At 41.8% G+C, this 24427-nt stretch overlaps 1 protein-coding gene across 3 annotated transcripts in view; it reads right to left on the reverse strand.

Annotated features, from left to right (window-relative positions):
• Positions 1-684: 684 nt before the first annotated feature.
• TGFB2 (transforming growth factor beta 2) overlaps positions 685-24427 on the reverse strand; it is a 77207-nt gene continuing 53464 nt past the window's right edge. For 2 of the 3 annotated variants that reach the window (XM_080824757.1, XM_080824756.1), the window contains 5 exons: positions 7936-8068; positions 7703-7813; positions 6002-6179; positions 4653-4806; positions 685-1637 (listed from right to left, as the gene is read on the reverse strand). In XM_080824757.1, the coding sequence (XP_080680883.1) occupies positions 1479-1637; positions 4653-4806; positions 6002-6179; positions 7703-7813; positions 7936-8068 (735 nt within the window). In that variant the 3' untranslated portion in view covers positions 685-1478. The remainder of the gene's footprint in view (positions 1638-4652; positions 4807-6001; positions 6180-7702; positions 7814-7935; positions 8069-24427) is intronic. The other variant, XM_080824758.1, reaches the window with a different exon arrangement.

Here is a 24427-nt window from a genome sequence, read left to right on the forward strand (position 1 = left end):
CGAAAATACTTCAGCTCAGTGATCTATGTATATCTATCATATTCCCGAATTTTCCTAACAGAGAAGATGCTTAACATCGGAATTGATTAGTAATGATGCTTAGGAGATGAAGGAAGACTATTGAACTTGAATCGATCCTTTTTATAAAAGGAAAACGAAAGGACAAGTGGACTCAGATAGCTTATGTCATAATATTGGACAATACACAAAGCGCACGGGGAGAAATACTATAAAACACGTATTTGTAGTGCAAGTCAAAATGCAGGGCCTTTCCTCCAAAGTCCTGGCCGGCTAAAGGAAACACACAGGTCCGAGTGATCATTAAAAAGAGCCCCAGTGTAAGTCCAATCTAAATCATAGTTGACATTACTACAGAACATTAAAAATATGGTAAAAATTTACACATTACATGTAAAGTAGTTAACGTTCTGATTTAATAGTTTGCAAAAGAGATCTGCAGATGTGTTTCCAATTACGCTGGCTTCTCTACCCATCTATTGTAAGAATGTAGGTACGGTTACATATATGGAAATGAAGAAAAACCTATAGCATAGCCATACAGCAATACTGAAGGTCTGAAATTGGACCGGTACGTATCAAAACATTTCAACATGTCACTGGTTTACTGAACTGACAAAGAGCCATTTACAATTAAAAGGAAAAAAAAAATCTTACAGACTTATTCTGACTGAAAGTTTCCTTTATTAACAGGCTTTTTGCTTTTGAACCTTACAAGAAGCTTCCTTAGGCAGTTGGTACATAGCATGTGTTTTCAGGGTCTTTATCTTAATGCAGACTTGCTTGGTCACAGAATAACTCGCCTGCGTTTTCATCCCGTTAATATGACCTCTTTTTTTTCTGGCTCATTTGAGTTCAAGTTCCTTAAGCCATCCATGAGTTCCTGGCAAAGTATTTGGTCTCCACTTTATACACCTGTTTTATTTTCCAAGGGCAATGAAACGTTCATTATGTAGTAACACACAATAAATAACTCACTGTTAACTCGAAAGGTAAAAACGGGGAAGGGTGCCTATCGCATAGCAATACAGAAAAATCAAGTGAGGCATGGGATAGGAATGGTATGTACAGCAACTCCACTTAATGGGATTTTCCTGTTTGTTTGTTTTTTTTTTCCTTTCACATAATTAACACTAACAAATTCTTCCAGTGTTTATTTTTTTCTTAAAAAAAAAAAAGGTTTCGCTCCTTGTCTCTCTCACTTACAGAGTAGGTGAAATGTAGAATAAAGCCTTCAATTTGTTTCGTTTTGTTTTGTTTCAGATGCCAGTTTTAACAAACAGAACACAGACTTCCAAAGTGTTTGAACTAGTACCGTTTTTTTTCAGATTTTTTTTAACACTGTCGAAGCAAGGCTCTCTTAGGTTTTCTTGTTATAAACATTGTCTTTGTTCTTGTCGTCGCCCTCCTGCTTATCCTCATCACCATGGGATTATCATCTTGCCACTTTTCCAAGAATCTTAGCTGCATTTGCAAGATTTTACGATCATATTAGAGAGTTGTTCAATCTTGGGTGTCTTGCCGATGTAGTAGAGAATGGTGAGTGGTTCTAAATCCTGGGACACGCAGCAAGGAGAAGCAGATGCTTCTGGATTTATGGTATTATATAGGCTGAGAACCTGAAAGAACATAGGAGAGGAAAGAGAACATAGGAAAAGACCAAGAAAAAAAAAGAGGAGGGGGGAAGTTACTTTAAAAAGAACAATTCCATAGTGCTATAGTGTGACCTTATCAGTCACGGCACTCAGGAGACAATTTAAATGTACTGGTTTACAATTTCCTTCTCTTAAACCCCCAATTATGGTCAACTTGGTATGTGTTCCTAGTAATCACTGAATTCATCATTTTCCTACAGAATCCTTTCCTCATGCGTCGTAAACAAATGATTTTGTAAAAGCTCAGATTGCACAAAATCGCTCATTCAACAAATTTTACAGTTTCCCCAATAATTCTTGACTTTGATCACTGAATCACTGCACACACTTGCCAGGCCCTCGAAAAATTTGGTGCTCTTAGTATTTGCTTTGGTGTCTACGCTTCCCTTGTAACCAAGTGTCTATTTCTAATTCCCACCTAGGTTAGCACTCCCTTTGGCTCAGAGACTCTATGGACTTTGTTTTGACCTCATAGCCCAAGTAAGCAGAATGAGACTGCTGGGCTCCGTGAAGAAGCAAATGCAGGGAGAAGTAGAAGAATCACAGGCTGGATGAAAACTCCCATCAGCACTTTAATCTACCCTTACGTATAGAAAAAAACACCTGTCGGCCTGTGAAACCTCTCTGTGCTGTGTCTTGGCAGGCCAATTTAATGTCACCTACATTTTTGTTTTAAAGAAAAAAAGATACAAGTTTTTTCATTTAATATTGCTTCATAAACATGATCAAGATTTAAGCAGTTAAGAATTACTTAAGAATGACACTAGGGTGCCTGGGTGGCTCAGTGTGTTAAGCGTCTGCCTTCAGCTCAGGTCATGATCTCAGGGTCCTGGGATCGAGCCCCACATCAGCTCCTGGGGAGTCTGCTTTTCCCTCTGCCCCACCCCCTTGCTCACACTCTCTCGCACGTGTTCTCTCTCTCTCAAAAATAAATAAATAAAAATCTTAAAAAAAAAAAAGAATGACATGAAAAGCAAGCTCCATTTTTTAATTATTCACTTTCTTACATTTTGCTTAAAACAACAATAGTAATAATAATCAGCCCTCCATTAGATTCCATGTGGTAAATGGGCGTGTCTAAGTGGGAGGGCTTTAGCCAGTCCCACAGTGGAATGAAAAGAAAGTTCTAGAGTTAGTCCCATACCCTGAACTCGGTTTCATATCCACGGGGGATGGGCCTTTTACCAATGGAAGTACGTAGGTTCCCCAGTGATGATAAAGAGACATTTCCAAGGATGCCATTAATGTGTTAGTCAAACAGCAAGTGACCTTTTCCTCGAGATTCACTGCAACTTTTTCAGCCTAAGACAGAAGATCTGTTCAGTGCAGCAACACTGACTACTTTATTAAGCTACCTCTGGCTTCTTGGGTAACTGTCCAAACCACATATTTGTGACCATGACAGTTATTCTTCCTCTCTCCTTGAAAAACAAGCATGGTCTCAGCGTTCACACACTCCCTCTGTGTATCAGGGAGGGGAATTATATTTCTACTTGGCAATGGGGCCTTGCCCACATTATAGCTACTGTTGCCACAGCCCAGTTGAAACAGCCTGGCCAGAGAGCTCAGACAAAGGGACAGGCATGAGCAAGCTTTGCTCACATGGCCAAGCACATGGTCAGCCTGGAGTACCAAAACCTGCAGGGGGGTTGGGAAAACAACTGAAGGAAGGAGAGTCCTATTTGTCAGTTGAAAGCCCAGCACATGTAGGCATTTATAAATAAACAGACTTCATGTTTTACTAGCATGTGATTTTTCATATGAATTAAAGAGGAATTTTATAACACAGATTGTCTAAAATAATTGATAACCCCCAAACTCTGGAATTGAGTCGAGTGCCTTATGTGATCCTCTTGGCAGCAGGTCCATTTTCCTACCCTGCAGTGAAGGCGATTTTTCTAATGCTTCTTTAATAAGGAGATTTACAGAGGCGTAACCCCAATGTGTAGCCACATTTCAGGAACCAGACTCAGTAAGGCAGAGCAAACCGAGGCCTGGTTATAAAACAAGGAAGTCTGCGTTCCAAGTTTTGGTTTGCCACCAACTGTTTGATCCTGGGCAAGTCATCTACACGATCTAGACCCCAATTTCTGTAAGTAAAGTGAAATGTCCAGATGAGATAATTTATGAAGTCCTTCCCTTCTCTGAAATCCTACATTATGAGGTACCAGGAAAAAGCATTAGGACAAGCATCATTATTCCATAGAAAAATTCTTTGCTGATCTGGGCTACTCATCCATGGCCTCCCATCAAGGACTGGCCCTCTGAATTAGCCTTCTAACCTCACTGAAGTGATCCGACAAAATATTTAGATTCTTGTGTACTTTGGGTATATTCAAAAAGACTTGGAGATCCTAATTTTCCCATCGCTTTCTCTAATTTCATCAATTTGCTCTTTATATCTACTCTCGAGTTTGGCTTTGATATTTTAAAAGATCATTTTTAACATAAACATTCCTTTTTACTGATGAGAAATTGAGGGATTGAGGTTTAGAGAAGTCAAATGACTTTTTAATTGCCGTGCACTAGCGAGTCACTATGCCATCAGCATCAACTGAGGTCCTCAAAGTTCTTTCCAATGCGACAGTCCTTGATGCAGATGATGACAGATCCTTTTTTTAGATGGGGACTTGAGTCCCTTCACATCCAAGCTGTGCATGACCCCAAGTGATAAATTGATTCCAAAGATTTTTTATAGCTACCAGTCACTTATAATATAAAATAAAGAAAAAAATGAACAAAACTGTCTCCTGGATGCTTATCATTGAATTGGGAAGGCAAAACCTACTCTTGGAACTGATCAGTGTTACTTCTGATTTCTCCTACTCCCTACATTCTTCCTCGCCATTCAAGAGGATCGTTCCAGTACCCATTCATGTGCGATGAACGGGCACCAGGCTAATCAGAATTCACTGGACATATTACCTGTAGGTACACATTAGCGACCCAACAATAGAAGAAATGGAGCCAAATACTCACCCTACTGTGCTGAGTGTCTGAACTCCATAAATATGGGCACGCTCCAGCACAGAAGTTGGCATTGTACCCTTTAGGTTCGTGTATCCATTTCCACCCAAGATCCCTCTTGAAATCAATGTAAAGTGGACGTAAGCAGCAATTATCCTGTACATTTCTGTTAGAAGAAAGAGCAGTAGAGATTTTACAGCTGATTCCCCCCCAACCTCATTCCAAGGCAGAAAAATGACTCCTTCACTCTTGCAAACAGCATCCAATGAACAAGTACCATGGGCTAGGTCTGAATGGTTTTATAGGAATCTCAAATGACTTTCACGGTGGAATGTCATGGTGACCTGATGGACTACTTCCCCTTACGAATTCTAAACCTCAAGTCTCTTGGTTGGCTGTGACCTTGAAAGTCAAACCTTTCCCTTGAATGACTAGATAGAAACAGAGAGGTGGCTGAAGAGACCAATCCCCCCTTTCCAACCAACACTGGGCAGTTTTGCCAGGTCAGCCTCGAAGGTCCTTTCAAATATAAAATGATCCAAGTACAACAGCTATTTTCAAAGAACCACCTAAAACATTTTCCTTTGAGAATGAATCCATAATTTCATCTCATGTCCCTGGACCAGGGAATGAGCCAGAAATCAAGACACATGGAGCCTTGCTGAGGGTAACCACTGACTCTGGCGAGCAAAAAAAGCCATTTTACTCATAAACTCTCTGAGCACTCTATCAGCGAGGACCCCTTACTGCCCCATAGCTCTCAAAATAAAGAAACTTCCTCTCAGGAGGCTTGATAAGAAACCACAGGAGAACAGTCATACTCTCCCCTCCATGAACCCTTACAGGAGTGGGAAATAAATCTGTGTTGCCTTCACTTCTCTCAGATTCAGTAGCTAATGACACAGTAGCATTCTTCTTCTATTTCTCTCATCTCTGTGAAAAATGGTATGGCCATGGGAGCTCTACCGTGGGCAGTGAGGGTAGGGAGGACTTCATACAGACAGTGAGTCTTTCCAATTAAAGATCAGCCATCATACTCCTCAAGTAACCTTATATTTGCTCTGGGGAGCAGGGAGCTCATTTTCTTCTTCAGCCCCAAAGTGCTTCACGGGGATCTGGGAAAAACTTCAGGGGACTAATTTTTTGACTTCACACTTGGTTCCTTGCAAGGGGCCGAGGAAGACTACATAGAAAACAGTTTGGAGCTTCTGGGAAGAAGGCTGTTAGGAGGTAGGGTGGCTATCCTGTCCTATACCTGGCCTTAAGCCATGATTGGAGTTTAGGTCTATTTGTAAGAAAAGACAAAGGCAGTGTGAGAGTCAACAGACGTGATTACTTTGTTTTATTTTTATTTCCTTTACCTAAAACAATATGCTGCATCCAAAGCACGCTTCTTCCGCCGGTTGGACTGTTGTGACTCAAGTCTGTAGGAGGGCAACAACATTAGCAGGAGGTGTGGGGTCTTCCCACTGTTTTTTTTCCTAGTGGACTTTATAGTTTTCTGATCACCACTGGTATATGTGGAGGCGCCATCAATACCTTGAAAAAATGCATTTGGGTGACAAACATTTAGCTTTACCTTCATCAAATACAACCAGCCATTCTTTCTTTCCTTTGCATCTTGTCACAAGCAGCCATGATGACCTCACAATGGCATCACCGGCTGGCTACCGCCATTCCCCACGGAAATCGATACGGCATGAGGAGACAATACAGGCGACAATGGACACTTCTCACTGAGGCTCTTGGCAGGAGACAGTTCAGTGTCCAAGGCAGGGCTTGTTGGTTATGAAGGTCACTACAGAAGAAGACTTTGACCATAGTCCAAGGGCGACCTAGCTAGTTTATTTGAACTGAACCCTCAGTTCAGGCTGTGTCCAGCCCCTCAGCGACTGAAGGCACAGCAAAAGAACACGCCTTGTCCCCCACCAGTTCACTCTCTTCCTCAGACTACTAAACTCAAAAGACTTTCCTCATGAACACAACCCGAGACTCACAAGAAATTGCAGTGAATTAAGTTCAAGTGAAACAGAAGTCACCCTTACCTAATGCTATTTGGGGAAGCTGTGAAGAAAGGGCTTTTTCATTTATTTTATGGCGTCTTCAACACTTTCCTGATTCCATCTGAGATTCAGAAACTCGAGCTCCCCAAAGCATGCTCAAGAGACTGCCAGTTTAAGCGTTTAATCTCCACACTCCAGAGAATCATGGCTAGGTTAGAGACTGAAATAAATCTCTCGACCTCCGGGAGTAGTTTTCCATGAGCGAGGGCCCGGGAGCCTTCTGCAAGTGGACGGAGGTCCCGGAGGGTGGTAGCTGGGGCAGGGGATCAGCTCCCTGGCATGCCGCTGTGGAGTCACTGTGGCCCAAGTACACGGAACACTTCCCTCCCGCCCCTCATCATCCAACCTGGCTGGCTAACAAGGGAAGCAAGTCCAACCGTTGGCATCTCCTCCTTCTCCCTGACCTTTGGCTAATCACTAAGAGGTGAGGAGGAACAGGGAGAAACTAAAACCTCATTATGTCTTTATGAATTATTCCAGGAGTCTGATCAGGCAGCCACTGGAAATACTGGGCACCAGCTAGAAATGGTGCAGTGTTCTGGTTCACGTAAGGTGAGGTCAAGAGGCTATGGTATGAGGGGCTTCTCAAGTGAAGTAGGGTCGTAGGCCTCCTGACCTTGCACTTGGAGCATTATCGATGGATGTCCTTGAACGTACGCTATCTTCTGCTATAATACTAGCATAGCTGGAAAGCTGGCTTGCTTAAATGAAGAGTACAGGGCTTACCTGACTAATAGTTTGGAAAGCTGATGAATCAGTCAGTTAGTATTGCCAAGTCATCACTGGGCATGGAGCAGAGTCAACCGGGAACCAATTGCTTGGTCCCAATCCTTTCTGCCTTCATTTATCTTTCTCCAGCCTTACCTTTCCCCAAACAATTACAACTCCTCAGGCCTCACCAAACAATTCCATTTTCACATGCAAACGGGCTTGATCCCCCATGAGATTATCAACACAGACCCTCCCCTCCCCCACCTCATATGACCAAGTTTCAGTTACCTGCAAATCTTGCTTCTAGCTCTTCACTTTTATTGGGAATGATGTAATTATTAGATGGCACAAAGGTGCAGCAGGGACAGTGTAAACTTATTTTAAATCCCAGGTTTCTGTCTGGAAAACATTAAGTCAAGGAGGTCATTTGGATGTGTGATAATACCCTTAAATCTGCAATCAACTTACAATAATGTGGGGTCACTGAGCATCTAGGGACGAGGACAGAGGGCGGCTGTAACCTTTATGGTGGAGCCATTCGTGGACGGCATCCGTCACGTCAAAGGAAAGCCATTCGCCTTCTGCTCTCGTCTTGACGACTTTGCTGTCAATGTAGCGCTGGGTTGGAGACGTTAAATCTTTGGATTTGAGAATCTGGAGAAGGAGAGAGAGAGGGAACAAGCTCAGTTGGCATCTGATCAGCATGACTAACCCAAAGCCATTAACAGTATTCCAATTCATTATCTAAACTCAGCTCCGCTCTGGTACACCCATGCATTGTCATCTAACGGCATGTGTGCATAAAAGCATGACACCAGGCCATGTGCCATGAAAAACAGAGCTACTAAGTCAGCTGTGTGTTATGATAAAGGTGACAGGAACCATAAAGCCAAGTGTCTAAGAGAAAGTGACAGTAATTATTTTACTTTGCTGACATAAGCTTTGTGAGATTCCAGCCATAAATTCTACGCTATTAAGTTAACGGTTTTGTTGTTCTGCTTTTTCATTTGGGGAGCTGGGAGGTGGGGGGGACAGGAAGAGTGGGCCAGTCCAGAGTACCCGTGTTCACTCTCTAACGGCCCTGAATTATATAAATCTCCTTCTAATAAAGAGAAAAAGTTCCCCTTGGTTCCTAAATCCACCCACGTTAACATATGTGGCATGCCTCAGCTTTTGAGGTAAGTCGCTGGCTGGGATTTTTACTCTCCAGGTGTGACTTGTTATGATTGATAAAGATATTCCATATCCTGCAGACAAAGAATGAATTGGGGCAGGAGCAGTCTGGCCCAGTGTGAGACTCTGAAAGCCAATCAGCCTGAACACTGAGACTTCAGAAGGGTTCATTTAGTTCAAAGATGTAAAGAGCCACTGAAGGAGGTTCTTAGGTTTCTACAGGAAGTGAACATTTCAGGTGGTTTTTTAAAAATTCTGTCTGTCTTTAAATGATGGTGTCTTATGAGCCAGTCAAACCAAGATCTCATTCTCTTAGAGCTCTCTTAAATCCCTACCCAAACCTGTATCTTGCCTTCCCTTAGTACTCAGGGGCTTATACTGCCCTTCCTGATGTTGAGTCGAACTATCCTGGGCTTGGTTCATACATGTGGGTTGGTCTCTCCAACAAGTTCATACGCTTCCCCAGGGCAGTGATCACATCTCTAATTTGATGCCATTTCCAGGCACAGCATTCAATTTAATCAGTGTCTATTAAAGGACTGTCCGAATATCCAGAAGCCTTACTTACTCTCCTTTCAACCTTGCAAAACAAAAACACATAATCTTCCTGCTTATTTTAAAAGGCACTTTTCCGTGTGTGTACATGACTTGTTCGGGTAAGTAATTTACCAACAAATGCTTCCTAAAATATTTGGCATTAGGATAGACTTTTTTTTCTGGATGAAGTAAGTTTAGGAAAGGAAAGAGATTCTCATAATTGAACTTCGGGGGGTCCTCAAAAATTTTAGACAAAATCTACTCTACTGGTCTTGCCCCTGAGGGTCGACACACCCCACTAAGTGAAGACAATCTAGAGGCAATCTTGATTCCACCACAGGCAAGAGATGTTCTTGGTAAATTAAAGGAAATGAGTAAACATGGTTTGAGGGCTGGGTGCACTGGGCTCTGGGCTTGGCACACATTATTTCCTTTCATTGAATCCTCAAGATGTTCCTGTAAAGTGGATTAAGGAAAACTGAGATTCGGGGAGGTTCAAGAACTCATTCAGTGCCTCATGGTGAGCGTGTAGGGAGAGAGGATTCAAAGCAATCCCCTAACTTCCTCACCCTGGTGCTGGATTTTGAAGACCAAAGAGTTATGGGGTCAGATTTGAATCACCATTCATCCTTTCCCCCCTTCCAGATGACCAAGAAACATCCAGTGATTGAAGTAAAGATTTTTAAATAAGATTAAAATAAATGTTGGTACAAAGCGGAAATATAACATGTGGAATGTGTACACAGTTAATCCTGATGTAAACCTCTACCTTTAAAGATACAGCCTCCCAGCAGCCCAATTCTCTGGAAACCAAACCTTGCCTTGAAAACACTCCCAGGTGGGTAAATAAGACACCACGTATGCAATTCATAACAAATGGTATAATTAAACTAACCTGGGATTAAAATGATAAAACAATGGTTGAGAAGTGTTCAGGCATTTCCATCTTAAAATTAGTAGCAAATCCAGAACACATTTTTCTAATTTTAAATTTCTTCCCCTAGTGGACCGCCTATACTGATACATTATTTCTTAATGTTTTTATATTTGCTTTGTTCCTAATCAGCACAATGTATGTCTTATTCATCTTCATATCCCTAACACTTAGACACAATGTCTAGAACAAAACATTGCTTTCATTGTTGTAGTAATTACCTATTTTATATATATATATGTATGTATATATAAAATATATATCAAATATCTATGATATCGATCTCTGATATAAGTATCACTGAAGACACAGAATTTCTTTTTAATGACCATATTGATCAAATGGACAGAAAAAAAAACACAAACCAGCAAATCTATGGAAATTCTTCACCTCAGAGAGAAGGAGTAAATCTAGAGGATCTTTCTTTGAAAGAAGACCAAAAGAGATCAAAAGATTCTGAAACTTTTTTCTTTCTTAAATCTCATCCTCTAATAAGTGTTTCATCAGCCACAAAACACCAGTAGGTTCTGAAGGTAGACAGCTTCATATTCTCACCTGACTGATAGGTCCTCTGTGTCTTTTCACTGGTTCAAGAACAAGCCCATTGAAGCCACCCAAGAATGACAGCTACTTAGCTACACAATTCTGAAACAGAGAGGTGGCTTTGGTCTTGTGGGTTTGCTGTCTCAAACTTTATGGCCAAGGAGTTCTTAAACTCACTTGTTGCAACTGAACTCCATTCTTTCTTACCAAGTCCTCCATGGAAACAGGAAACAGCTGTTTTCCATCACTCATAGACTATCCCTCATATTCTTGGAGACTATTATTAAGTCCCCCTCAGCATGCCCGCTCTCTCTCTCTCTAAGCTAAATAAACCCTGTTCCCTTAGCCCGTATTTAGAGGGGCAATTTCCCAAACCTTTAATCACTTGGGTCACTAACTGGGATGAATGATGCTCTATAAAAGTATTCCTCCTCCAGCTTCATGGTGTTGTTTCAGAACTGGCTAGAAAACCTTCTAATCACATCTGAAAGTCTGAAATCTTAACTTAAAAGGTATCTTCTTTCTAAGAATAGACACAACCTCTCTATTCCCTGGTTATCTTTCATTTAACACCCACACAAAATTAAACGGGAAGGGAAGAAAATCAACCTACTGTTATTATCGATTAGGACTTCCTCAAATTCAAGAGTTTATACAAAAATGACTAGATCGGTCAACCTCTCACTCCATTTTAGCCTTTGCCGTCATCTTTCCCAATCTCCCGACGAGTGTATTGAACGTGAAAAGTAGTGGACATGCAGCTGTCGCTTTTTTCTAGAGCCAGAGTCACTTCTAAATTCCTCTATACACTGTATCGTGACAAAGATAGTTCAGATGAATTCTAGAAGGTCTTTGAACTGGCTTCCACTCAACTAGCCAGATTTCACCAGTATTCTCCATTTGTTCTGTAATGTATATTGGCATATGCTGGGGTTCATTGTTGGAAAACTCCTCTCTAGTATGTTCCGAGAACTTCTAGTCTTACCCGTTGAGTCATATGCTTAGCAAATATCAACTGTACATCTTTCTAAACCAGTGTATGACAGTTGGGCTTGATATTGTAGTTATCCAGGGGAATCAAATGGTCTAGAAAGGATGAAATGCAGGCCCCAAAGTTAAGAGAGCTGTTGCTTCTGTGAAAACCAAGGTGAATGCTTAGGAAAGTCTTCAGTACAGAAAAGTTGCTTTAAAAACACTTAAAAACAAAACAAAACAAAACACCACTTTGGTGGTTCTTCATAAAGGTAGACATAGAATTACCATTTGGCTCAGTGATTCCACTCCTAGGTATATAACCAAAAGAACTGAAAGCAGGCACTCAGATACTTGCATCCCAATGTTCAAGCAACATTACTCAAAATCACTGAAAAGTGAAAACAACCCAAGTATTCATCAACAGATAAACAAACAATATAAATAAAATATACCATAGACACATATTATTTAACCATGAAAACGAACAAAATTCTGACATATTACAACAGAGATGAATCTTGAAAACATTATGCTAAGTAAACTAAGCTGGACACCAAAGGATGAATAAAGATGATTTCACTTCCATGAGGCACCTAGGATAGGCAAATTCATAGAGATAAAAGTAGAATTGAAGTCACCAGGCCTGATGGGTAGGGAAAATGGGGAGTTACTGGTTAATGGGTGCAGAGTTTCTGTTTGGGATGATAGGAAATTTCTGAAAATAGTGAGTGGTAGTGGTTATATGACATTGTAAATGTACTTAATGCCACTGAATTGCATACCTAAAAAATGGTTAAAAGGTTAAATTTATGTATATTTACCACAACAAAGTCTTTTTCTAATTTCACATGTCAGAGAGAGAGCTATAGAAGAAATAACAAAAGGAATAATATTATAAAAACCTAGAAGGAGCCTGGGGCACCTCAGTGGCTCAGTTGGTTAAGTGTGTAACTCCTGATTTTGGCTCAGGTCATGATCTCAGGGTCCTGAGATCGAGTCTCACATCAGGCTCCACATTCAGCATGGAGTCTGCTTGGGATTCTCTCCCTCTCCCTCTGCTCTTCCCCCAGCTCACTCTCTGAAATAAATAAATAAATAGATAAATAAATAAATAAATATCTTAACAAACAAACAAACAAAAAACCATAGAAAGATCCTGTACTTGTGTTGCTCAACACATTGTCCTGAAATTTCTTTCTTCTTCAAAGAAATGAAAAACTAGAAATTGTAGGTGATGCATAATGGATGTGGTTCATGCAAAAAAATACAACATGGATTGGCAGTAGGCAGTAGGCAGAGCCATAGAAATGTCCTTGGCCTTTTATAAAACACAAAGGATGTAAGTGTGTGTGTGTGTGTGTGTGTGTGTGTGTGTGTGTGTCTTTGGGTATGTATATGCATATGCATATATATGTTTTCAGTTAAAATATCTATTTACCTCTCTTACTCACTCGCTCCTGCTTCTATAAAACCCCTGCTTTGACTTTTTTTAAAAATAACAGACCAACTGTTTCTGATTGAATTAGAAAGCATACTGAAAATGAAATTTAGCTGCCTCTCGCTTAGCTACCACCCACAGTGGTATGAATGTTACCTTCATTACATTATTGATATACACACATTATCTATAATATGTGCAAAATACCCACATACCGCCTTTGGCAAGACTCTAAACTCTACACTGAATTACGAAACTCCCTACACAAAAGGATCCATTCATCTCTCTGGCACTGGAAAGCAGCCAATCAGGAGTGGATCGAGGCAAAAGTCACTGATGTTACCCAATAGTTCAGGGCAAAAAAAAAAAGGGAGAAAGAAAGAAAGAAATAGAAGACTAGATGCAAAATTACAGCCAGAGGAAATCTTAGTCTTAAAGGAATAACAATATAAATCAACTCAGGATTTGGCTTAGACACCAAGGGCAATACCTATTCCTCTCCTATGAGACACTGGAAAGAGAGAAAGCAAGCATTAAAAATCCTATTTTACTTTGCATATTCAGACATCAATGGACCTACAGGAGAACTAGCCAATTCAACCCAGACTTCTAATGCAAAGGTAAATTTAACAATAGGGCTGTAGAGAAAATTCCCAACACTAGGGTAACTAGTTGTTGTTGTTGTTGTTGTTTTAAATGCATTTAATGTTTTTAATGTACTTAACATTTAAACACATTTAAATGTTTGCGGTTACTGGCACAGAGTGATTAGCAAATGCTGAATGAAGAATTTCCTCTGCTGCCCAAGAGCACAGTCTCTCAGATGTGCCTGACCTCACACTCTTTAACTTCCCTACCATGAAGTATCAGTGTCAGAAAGTTCCCAGAAGGCCATCGGCTCCAACCCATACAATTCGTTTATTGACATCTCGGTCTCTGAAGACTTCTCGTGATGGCAGACTCACGACTTCTTGAGGTAGGCCCTCTCACTTCTGAATAATCTGTATGTTATAATTCTTCCTTCTCTTGGATGCAAAATCTCCACCAACTAGTCTTACTTAATAATAATATCATTGCTTCGTATGGGTACTATCATTTCCGGTTTTTCAAATATTTCTGCAGGTTCACGTTTTTTGGTCTTCACAAAAACCCTGTGGTGTGGATAATCATGGCCCTTACCATCCAAGGTACACAACCAAAGGGAAAGAAGCCTGAAATACTTACCTGGGTGTTCACAGGCCTATAAAAAAGTCTGGACTAACATCCTGGCCACTTCATTCCAGCAGAGAGGGTTTCCCCATATTGTGTTTTGTTCTCTGGAAAAAGAGATGAAATTCTCTTTCTTTTCTATGTCAGGCCCCAGTCATAGGAGGCACCTCTCTCAACGGCTTCCTGCAGGACGAGGTTTGAGGTCCTTCACCATCCTTGTTAAGCCCCCACCTCGATGGTCCTCTTATAATCACTTCTACAGCGCACTCGGAGGCCGTCTAGCAGGATGCGGAGAATATTACAGAATGCGCCACATGTGGAAAAGAGGGGCGATTGCTTCCCTTGTTCTGGTCACTATTTTTAATGCAAACTATTTACTTTTGGCAGCAGCCACATCACACCATTGAGTCATAGTAAACTTTTTATAAAATAAAACCTTTGTCCTGACACAAACCGTTAAGTCAGATTTTCCATCCCAAATCCTTTCTGGAATGACATGGAATAAAGAGACAGAAATGAAGGGGGGCAAAAAGGGAAGAGAAGGTTGGTTTATCTAGCCGCATGGTTCTCTAACTTCAGCCTACATTAGAAACATCTGGAGGGCTTACTAAATAAAACACAGATTGCTAAGCCCTAACCCCCCAGACTTTCTGATCTAATAGAGATGAGATTGGGGCCCAAGAATTTGCATTTCTGACATATTGCTAGGCAATGCACAAGCTGCTGGTCGACTCTGAGAACCAGAGCTCTAGTCTACATTTATGGGATTCATTCTTGAACCTAAATGCAAATTGCACCTTATCTCAGTTAATTTTGAACTTCTTATTTGACCTTGACCTTGGTTTTTAGCCTCTTGGGAGCTCTGTGAATCCTGTTTGCTACTCAACATATATGCTATTCATCAGGGTGACGGTAACATCATTAAATCACCTAGAGCCAAAACCATAACCTCTTGCTGGATCCTTGGGTCCTCCTTTCCTGGTTGGCCCTGTTTCTTTAATCAACACTCCATGGTTTAATCAACACTCCTTATATACAGCAGAAAAAAGTAGTTCACTACTGTGAGGTGTGAGGCCCAGTTTAGTTCAGGAGTCTTGCCCATTTTGCCACTGACAATCATCGAATCCGGTGGTCCATTAGGTTTCTTTGAAGAACCCCATAGGGCTTGCCAAATGCCTTTGGAAATCGTTAATGCAACAAAAAGTTTCATAGGCTTTGAAGTCAGGCAAACATAAACTAGCACTTACTGGATTTGTGATTTTCTTATTTATGGAATGGGTTAATAAAACCCACCTTCTGTGGTTGTTAATAGAATTAAATAACACATGAGTAGGGAAAGCATCTATCACATTGCTGGTATTCAATAAACTGAATTATTATTATAATTATGTTCCTTATCTGGTCAAAATCTTCCAGAGGCTTCTACTGTCTAGTGAATAAACTCCAGATCCCATAGTTTAGTATTTAAGACATAACTTGGTACCAATCTATCAGCCTAGACTTGCCTCTCATCCCTAGAAAACTAATCTAAACCCTATCCCTAAAATGTATATTCCATGTCCCAACTCTGCGTTAGACTAGAATCCCTATCAGTAGGCCTTCCCCACTCTCCCAGTTTTTACTTAAAAACAAAAAGAAGCTTAACAATCACAAAAACCTTCCTACTCTTCAGCTCAGCTTTTCAATGAAATGGTCACTTCCACTCTGAAATCCCTTTTCTCATCCGAGTCCCTCAGCAATTACTGTGTGTGCCAACTATTCAGCCCCCTGCACACCAGCCTCAAGGGTAATCTGGCCTGTGCATAAATGTCCATTTCTTCCAAGGGAATAACCAGCTACTAAAAGAGAGAGGGAAACATGCACTTATTTACATCCTCATAATCCTTGTACTCTAGTTTGCTGACCCTGGAGGCTTAAAGAATTCATATTCATTTATTTAATTTTAGAGATTTGACTCTCTGGATTGAAATCTTGCTTCCATCAACCTTTCCTCTCCTGCAAATAGACAAACAGAGCCCACTCCTGAAGGTGTTTCTTGGCTTTTCTGCAGGAGGAACAGGTGATTCTCTGATATACTCCGGTCATTGACTGTGGAGGAGATGTTTGTCCACAAGAAAAAAAAAACAAAAGCAACCTATAAGTTCTGAAATATTTTATATGATCAGTTCATCAGTTTGGTTATTGATTCATTGGTTGAATAATTGCTGGGCACCTTATATGTGCATGAGTCTTCATTTATTCATCTGTTCCAATGTATTTCATAGCTCACTTCCTCCAGTTTAGTTCAACTGCTCTGAAGCACTTGTTGTGAGCAAGGCATTACCCTTCTGTCCAGGACAATAAGACGGTCCCTGTTCCTAAAAGAGTCCATGCTCTAGTAAGGGAATGAGGTCTCCCAACAACAACTGAGAGCCCTGCCTTCACAGGCCACAGTGAGGTCCCTGATGCAGGGCATGACCGGGAGCAAGGAGATAACTATCACCAAAGTGACAGGTAACTACTAACGTCGGAAAGGCTGGCAAGAACACCGGGCACTGTGAGAACACAGGCCACACCGTAGAGACCTCCTGGCTCGTTACAAAAGAGAACAAATAAATGTCATCTTCCTTTCTCCGCAGGGCTCCTTCACCCATCCTAAGCACCAGAAGCTTGAACTTAGGGAGAGTTTGCCCCGGAAGTACATTAATGTACTTGGTACATTAGCTCTTGGAACAGAGCACTACAAACTGGGTGGTTTAAAAGAGCAGAAATGAACTCTCTCACAGTCATGGGGGTCAGAAGTCAGAAATCAAGGTGTTGGCTGGGCCATGTTTCCTGGGACACCTCCAGAACGGGATCCTTTCCTACCTCTCCCAGTACCTGGTGTTTCGCTGGCCGTCTTTGGCATTTGTTGGTTTGAAGCTACCTAACTTTGATCTCTGCCTTTGTCTGCACATGACATTGTCTCTGTGTGTCTTTGTCTTTACATGGTCATCTTCTTATGAGAACACCGATCATACAGAATGAGGGGTCTACCCCCTACCACAGTAGGACCTCATTTTGACCTAACCGATTGTATCTATAATGACTCTATTTCCAAGAAAAGTCACCTTCTGAGGTCCCGGGGATTAGGACTTCAACATTTCTTTTTTTGAGGGAACACAATTAAACTATCACAATAAGTGTTCGTATGTTACACTGGGCTGAGTACGTTCCAAATGCTCGGACCATGAAGTCCTTCAAAACAAAGGACGTTCTGGCTCTTTCTTATTCTTCCACAAAGTATGCCACTGAATCTGCACAGTCCGTTCTTGGCAAATGCTTGTTGACTAGCAGACTTCATTAGAAAGACACACACAATCAAGTGATAAATAAGCCCTTGCACAATCCATCTTTTATACTATAAATTTGGAATTTTATGCACACACATCGCAGAGATTATGTGTGTGTGTGTCTATGTATCATATGTATGTATATGACAAGGAGGACAGAAAGAATCAGTGTAAGCAACTTTTACTGTCTTTTACCCTTTCTATTTAATATATTTCACTGTGGAATGAAAATAAGGGAGAAAAAGCAAGAAAGGGAATTTTCAAGTAATAGAAAGTAGGGCTTTATGGAGAATCAGAAGTAGGGAAATGGCTTCTTTTCTTCCCCTGAGGCATAAATGTAGCTCTCTGTTCCTGCTTGCCTGCAGGCTCCTTGAACAACGCTGGGTCACTCTAGGGTGCTTAACACACAGACAGACCACCTGATGATCCTTCAGATGTGGCTTAACGGACCCAGTACTTATCTTCCTTCTCCCATCGCCCTGTCTTGTAATCGCCCCGGCTCCTTTGAAATTGCATCCCTCTAAGAGGAGGTGGTAATGTATACCTCACAAGAGCTTAGAGAGGGCCTGGAGAGTAGACTCCCATGGAGTACAGATCAGCTTCAAAAGAAAGACACACATAAAAATACAGTGTCTCTGGGTCTCGGATATCTACATTATTGTGTCACTATAGTAAGTCTTTCTCTGTTAGGCACAGAGTTCCTGTATTATACATATCCATGTGCAATTAGGATAAAGAAGGGCATATATAGATCTCTAATGACCTTTATGGAAATGTCACCAGAGAGGTCTTCAAGCTACACATACACACACAAACACACATACACGCGCACACACAGGAAAGCCTTGCCTCTGTGATGAACACACCTTATAATTCTCTATTGTTTCCTTCCATTTTTTTTTCATTCTCTACAGATGGGCCTTTGTGCTGACTGCCCGTATGCATAAACAAGTAAATTCATTTCCACAGGTCTGAGGGATGAAGGAGACCTTTGTGTGAACACAAAGTCTCTCAGATGTCACAGCTCAATAGCATTCAGAAGACCATCACCTACAAATCACACAGCAGAGGAAAAAAAAGATTCCGCTGGGCCAAAGTCACATCGGTGCAGGCTAGAAAGAGATGTGTGCAGGCCAACAGTCAGCAACAGCCTCTGAAGGGAAACTAGGTCAAGACCTCAAGTCACGTCTATCCTTGAGGCTGGACCACACAGCCTAGGACTGCGGATTTTGATAATTCCAGTTGTTTCCTGCTATGGGAGGAAGGAGTCTCCCCAACAAGACTGCAAGCTCTCTGGGGCCATATCTTCTGATTTTTTTGATTGATCTCCCTTTCCAAGTCCACTCTGACTTGACACCAACACACACATACTTGAAAACCATACTTCTAACACCCTTTCCTACTTCCTGGCTCCCAACAACACATATGGCCTACATTACAATTTAAGTCCCTTCTTACATTCAGTTGAGAACTTTAATTTAGGGGGTGAGATTATAAAGCAATGAGTCGAAAAATAAAATAATGACTCCGGTTTTTCTGCAGAAATAGAGTTTATGGGTTACCTAAGAATATCAGCTTCACGAATCTCTTATGTAATATTTTTTTTTTTACCTACATCATTATTATCCACTTAACCAGTACCAGCTCTGAATAAATAACAAAAAAAAAAAATGGGTAGATATATGTTTCTTTCTCGATAGTTAGACAGATACCTTTAAAAAAAATGTAGCAGAATTTCCAAATCCAAATAAAGGAAAAATATTTCTCAGAAGAGTCCCCTCATGATATTACACATTTATTTCACAACATTTCCTTGCACTTGAATCTCATTTTGAAATATGTCTTCAATTCCTTGGAAAACATTGGTTGAAAGAAATACGTCTTCAATTCCTTGGAAAACATTTGTTGAACACCCACCGCGTACCATGTACCGTTCTGGGCATCTGTCCCCCGGGGTGAAGGTAAAGCAGTTGGAGGAAGGGCAGAAGATCAAGTACAGCAAAATGATGAAGGGCGTGGAGAGGAAGCATGCGGTGGAGAGCGGGGGTAGGAAATGTTGGAAAGAGGGGCGCTGAGATGTTAGGGTGGCCACGAAGGCCTCTGTAAGCCAGTGACATTTGAGGAAGCACCAGAGGCAGGAAGGACAATGTGGGAGGAGGACACAGTGGCCAGAGTTTAGGAGGGAGTAAAGGCAGGTGTCTGAGGTGCAGCCAGGAGGAGGCGGCGCGGGGGAGGGGCCTGAGTGAGGGCAGAAAGGCGGGGGTTGGGGTGGGGGCTGCCTGGAGGCCTAGTGAGAAACAGACCCAGGCACAGTAAGGGCTTCGGCTCCTTGGTGAAGTGAGGTGAGAAGCCGTCACAGGGCTTTCAACAGGGGATTGAGATCTGACCCACATCTCAGTGGGAATCACTCTTAACTACACACACACACACACACACACACACACACACACACACACACACTCTAAGGAGGTCAGGGGGCAATAGCCAGGCCCGGGGGGGGGGGGGGGGGCACACCCAGACCGGCCAGGATGCTACTGCAAAGGCGAGAGGCAAAAACTCCTTGGACGAAGGTAGCAGCTGCAGAGATGAGAAGGAGCTAGATTTCCGATCTGTCTTTGAAAACCAGCTATCACATAGGAAAATTAATTACTTTTCAATTTCCTCTTCACCAGAACTTTGGCAGTTTCCAAAAATTAACACCACCTTTCAGAAGTTCAGATCTGTTTCTATTGAAGGAATTCCCAATTATGTATTTGTAGGCTCTGAACCCAGTTCTAGAGGAGAGGTTTAAAAAAAAAAAAAAGTCCCGAGCACCGTGAATATCAAGAAATAAACATACATCCTCCCTCGGAACCATCTTTTGCCCTAGTGAAGGTTGTCCAACAGTTGGCAGACATTAAGAAGATTTTAAAACGGAGACTTACGAAGCAAACAAGGAGCTGCTCCCCACGAGTCCGCCCTGCCCCACTGATTTCAGGAAGTCGGTCCGATGAGCTCTCATCCGACCAGACATGAGTGACAAAATCACACAGTGGTGTCATAATCACAAGCCATGTCTAAGGGAAATATAAACCATGTTCTGGATGATAAGCAAACCCTGATAATAATGCACTCTTCGTGCATCCAACGTGCCAGACCCTTCACGTGCATCTCCTCCCCGTGACTCATTAGACAAGAACCGGGATCTCCATTTTATGATGAAAAACTGAGGCTTGGGGACATGAGTGGTTTGTAAGACCAAAACGCTAATAAATAAGAAGAGGCAGAAGATGAACCCAGCCCCCCACCCCCGCCCCCCCACCCCCACACACCCCTCCACGAAGATTCTCTTCTTTCCTTCCTGGAGTTGCTCATCAGCGACTGAGTGAGACCCCCAGGAGTGGAACTGAGTTGAAAATAATATTTTAGGAGGCTCTGAAGCGAACTCCCAGGGCAGCCACCGAGAGAACCTGACCCCGCAGCAGTGGAGACCGGAGGGAGTTTTCATTTTTACGAGACTGTGAGCAGATCAAAAATCGAAGAGGCTGTTTCTTAGAAAAGTTCAAACTCGATGCTTTGGCAACTATAGTAATAATATGAGAGTAACCGTTGAGTCGAAGTACATTGTGCTAGGAGTTTCCATGCATTCTGTGTTCACTTTACGAAGTCCTGGCCAAAGAGGTGTTTTTACTCACATTTTACTGATGTGGAAATTGGCTCAGTGATGTGACTTCCTCAGACTCTCCGGAGGGGCAAAACCACACCTTGAACTCCCACTGGCCCCACCCCAGAGCCTGCGTTCTTCCTGCGAGTGTGGGCAAGTGGTCCAGAGCATGGCCTGTGGGGCCAGACTGCCCGGGTTCGAATTCTACCTCTGCAAGGGCCTGGGCAAGTTACTCGACTTCTCTGTGCCTCAGTTTCCTCTTTTGTAAAATGAGGATAAGAACCCACCTCAGAGGGTTATTATAAGGATTGAATGACTCCATCTATATAAAATACTTAAATAGTGCCTAGCACACAGTGCGTCCTGTGTGTTGGTGATAATTATCAATATCATTACACAATCATATTCCACAAAAGGAACATGGAATTATTAGTAACTATTGCATGACTATCAATGTTTCTTTCGATACAGAGGGGAGGACTACTATTCGCACAACTTTTAGGGTCCCGTCTGGTCTCAAGGTTAACACTTAGTAACGTCATGACTTAACCCGAATGATAACGATCCGATTTCCTCATGAGGCAAACCTGTCATTCGATCAGTTTGAAAAAACCAGAGATATTAATAGCCTTGTGCAAACAAAGTGTTTATTATATATACCTCATGGCTTTTTTTTTTTTTTTAAACGGGTTACTCTACTGTGTGTCTCCAATGTGGCGCCAGAGTCAGGATCAGCATTAAGGGGATTGTATGCTGTAAAATTCTGTACAACAGAAGCACAGTATAACTTTTTTTTCAGTAGCACTTTTTGCAAGTCTACCTTAACAGACAGTCGGTTTTTTTGGCTGACCTCTTTTTATTTTACACACCCTTGGGCAATATGAGAAATGAAAACTGAACTCTGTGTGTGTGTGTGTGTGTGTGTGTGTGTGTGTGTGTGTATGAACACGTGCATGTGCATGTGGTTGGGGTTCGGAAAAGGGGGCAATTCTTATTAACCCCACCAGTGCCATACTCCCCACAGTGACGGAACCTCACCCTTCGTTTTGCCGCCTTAGAGTCCCTTCAAAAGCAGGCTCAAGCCATCAACCTTTCATTTTCACTGTAAAGCCTCAGGGTGTGCATAGCTTAAAATATTTTGCAGAGATTATATATGTATATATAAAATTATATATACATACACACACACATATATATAAAACATATATATGTATTCTATATATTACATATATAAGATTCAGAGTTCCTCTGAAATCCACTTGAGCTTATTTCATCTCAGCACATTTATCTTCTACTAACCAACAGGCACCCATCAGCAGACTGTACTCTCCCAAGCTATCTGCCACCAACACTAATGGTCTCATACCAGCGCCATGCAAGAAGATGACCTTTTTCTCCCAATGTTTTATGATGTATGAGGTCATGACATCACCTTGTCTCCCAAGGAGTTATTTTGCATGATTTTATTAGTGGCCTGAAGCTAACAAATTAATCTTAAAAATAATCTGGCAACTGACTTGGTCGGGTAATTCTGTTAGGGCTCTTCCTCTTCAAGGAATCAAAGGTTTTGAAGCCAAAATCGAAGAGATGACATGGAAGGAATTGAACCAGCACATGTTGAGTGCCCACTCTCCATCTGGGAGGTAGAGACATTGTTTAATCTCACCCTTCCAATAAACACCAAGCTAATCGGGAATTGTTAAGGGAACTTAGGCCACAATACTCTTGCCATTGAACCCACCACCATGTTGCCTCGTAAAGGGTGAACAGAGAGCATAGATGGAGTCATCGAATCCCGGGATATTAGCGCACACACTGAAACACAGTAAAAGGAGTCCCAACGTGATTAAAGAAATCGCTGTGCATATTAATTAACCAAATCTGCTCTGATCTCAGTCTGATTTATTCAGATATCCCTGCTGTAAATATTGCCGGGCTCAAGGGAATCTCTTGATTCAGACAGATGGCTTCACCCAAGGAGTCAAACCTAGATGCCAGGCTGCCCTCCCATCCCAAACTGTCACAACTCCCCTTCTGGGGAAAAAAATTAATTCTGAGGCATTTCTCTGGATCCTCCCAGCTTTTGCTTTAAGAGGACTTTGGGTATATCTCTATTAGTGGAAAGACTGTACTTCTGAGACACAGTGTCAGATAATGGATTGTTATTTGAGGCCATGAAATTTTGGGGTAGCTGTTATTCAGTGACTAGATTGTCAAAACAGTCATGAAGGTACAAGTCTTATTATCCTAGAGGTGGTAAAGTTTGAAATGAGTAGTTAGTTTGGAAAGGGTGTGAGTTAGTGAGGGGAAGCTAGAAATATCTGAAAGCTACAAGGTCCTTTTGAGGTCAGTATAGCTAACGAAAGTATTGGTTGATGGTCTCATGGGGCCATGAAGTCATGGCTGCCCTTAAACAAGTTATTAATTTCTTGGGGCCTCATTTCTTCACTTGTAAAATTGGGAATTTTCCCCAGTCCAAGATGGCAGGTGCCTTTGCTCATGTTGGTGATATTCATTTTGAAGAATGTTTCTCTTCCCTATCTCTTCTCTCTCTTATGACTCTGGGCATGATTTTAATCGTAAATGTAGGAGCAGGTTAATCAGAGAAAGATGTGTTCAAATTTCCAAATGAGCTGAGAGCTATTTTCAAGACTGTAGGTCCGAAGGCACTCCCAGAGCACTGGAGCTTTATCTGATCATATTCCAACAAAGGCTGCCTTTGGCATAAAGCTTTAAAAACATGGTAAGTGTCATTCCCATTTGGAAAAGGTTCAGTTTGTGTCTTTTTTCCCCTCTTCTTTTTCCTCATCTATCAAAGCGCTTTATCCCCCTCATATTCCCTCCAGCATTGGTGTAGGCTTGAAGTCATTGCACGATCACACCAGTATATGCTATTTACAGTCTGTCGACATCACCAAAGTCAGAGCAGGAGGACAGTAAGGCTTTATTTTACCACCATTCACCAAACTTCTGACAGACTATTCTGTAGAGAGAGGAGAGCAGTGAGAACTCTGAGTCCCCTCGCCAAGCTAAATGTGACTTCCACGGACGCTCGGGTGTCCTAATGCTCCCAGGCGAGGAGAATCAACACATGCACAGCCCTGGACAAGACAAACTGTGAACTCATTCACAAAAAAGCTATCTTAGGCACTTCCAGCCTGGTATTCTGACTCTAGAAGGATACCTGTATAGATCCTATGGGACAGAACGACCCCCAAACCCTGCCTGAAATCTGGGATTCCCAATGGAG

The sequence above is a fragment of the Martes martes genome (genome assembly GCF_963455335.1).
Source record: "Martes martes genome assembly, chromosome: 15".
In the NCBI taxonomy this organism is placed as follows: Eukaryota; Metazoa; Chordata; class Mammalia; order Carnivora; family Mustelidae; genus Martes; species Martes martes.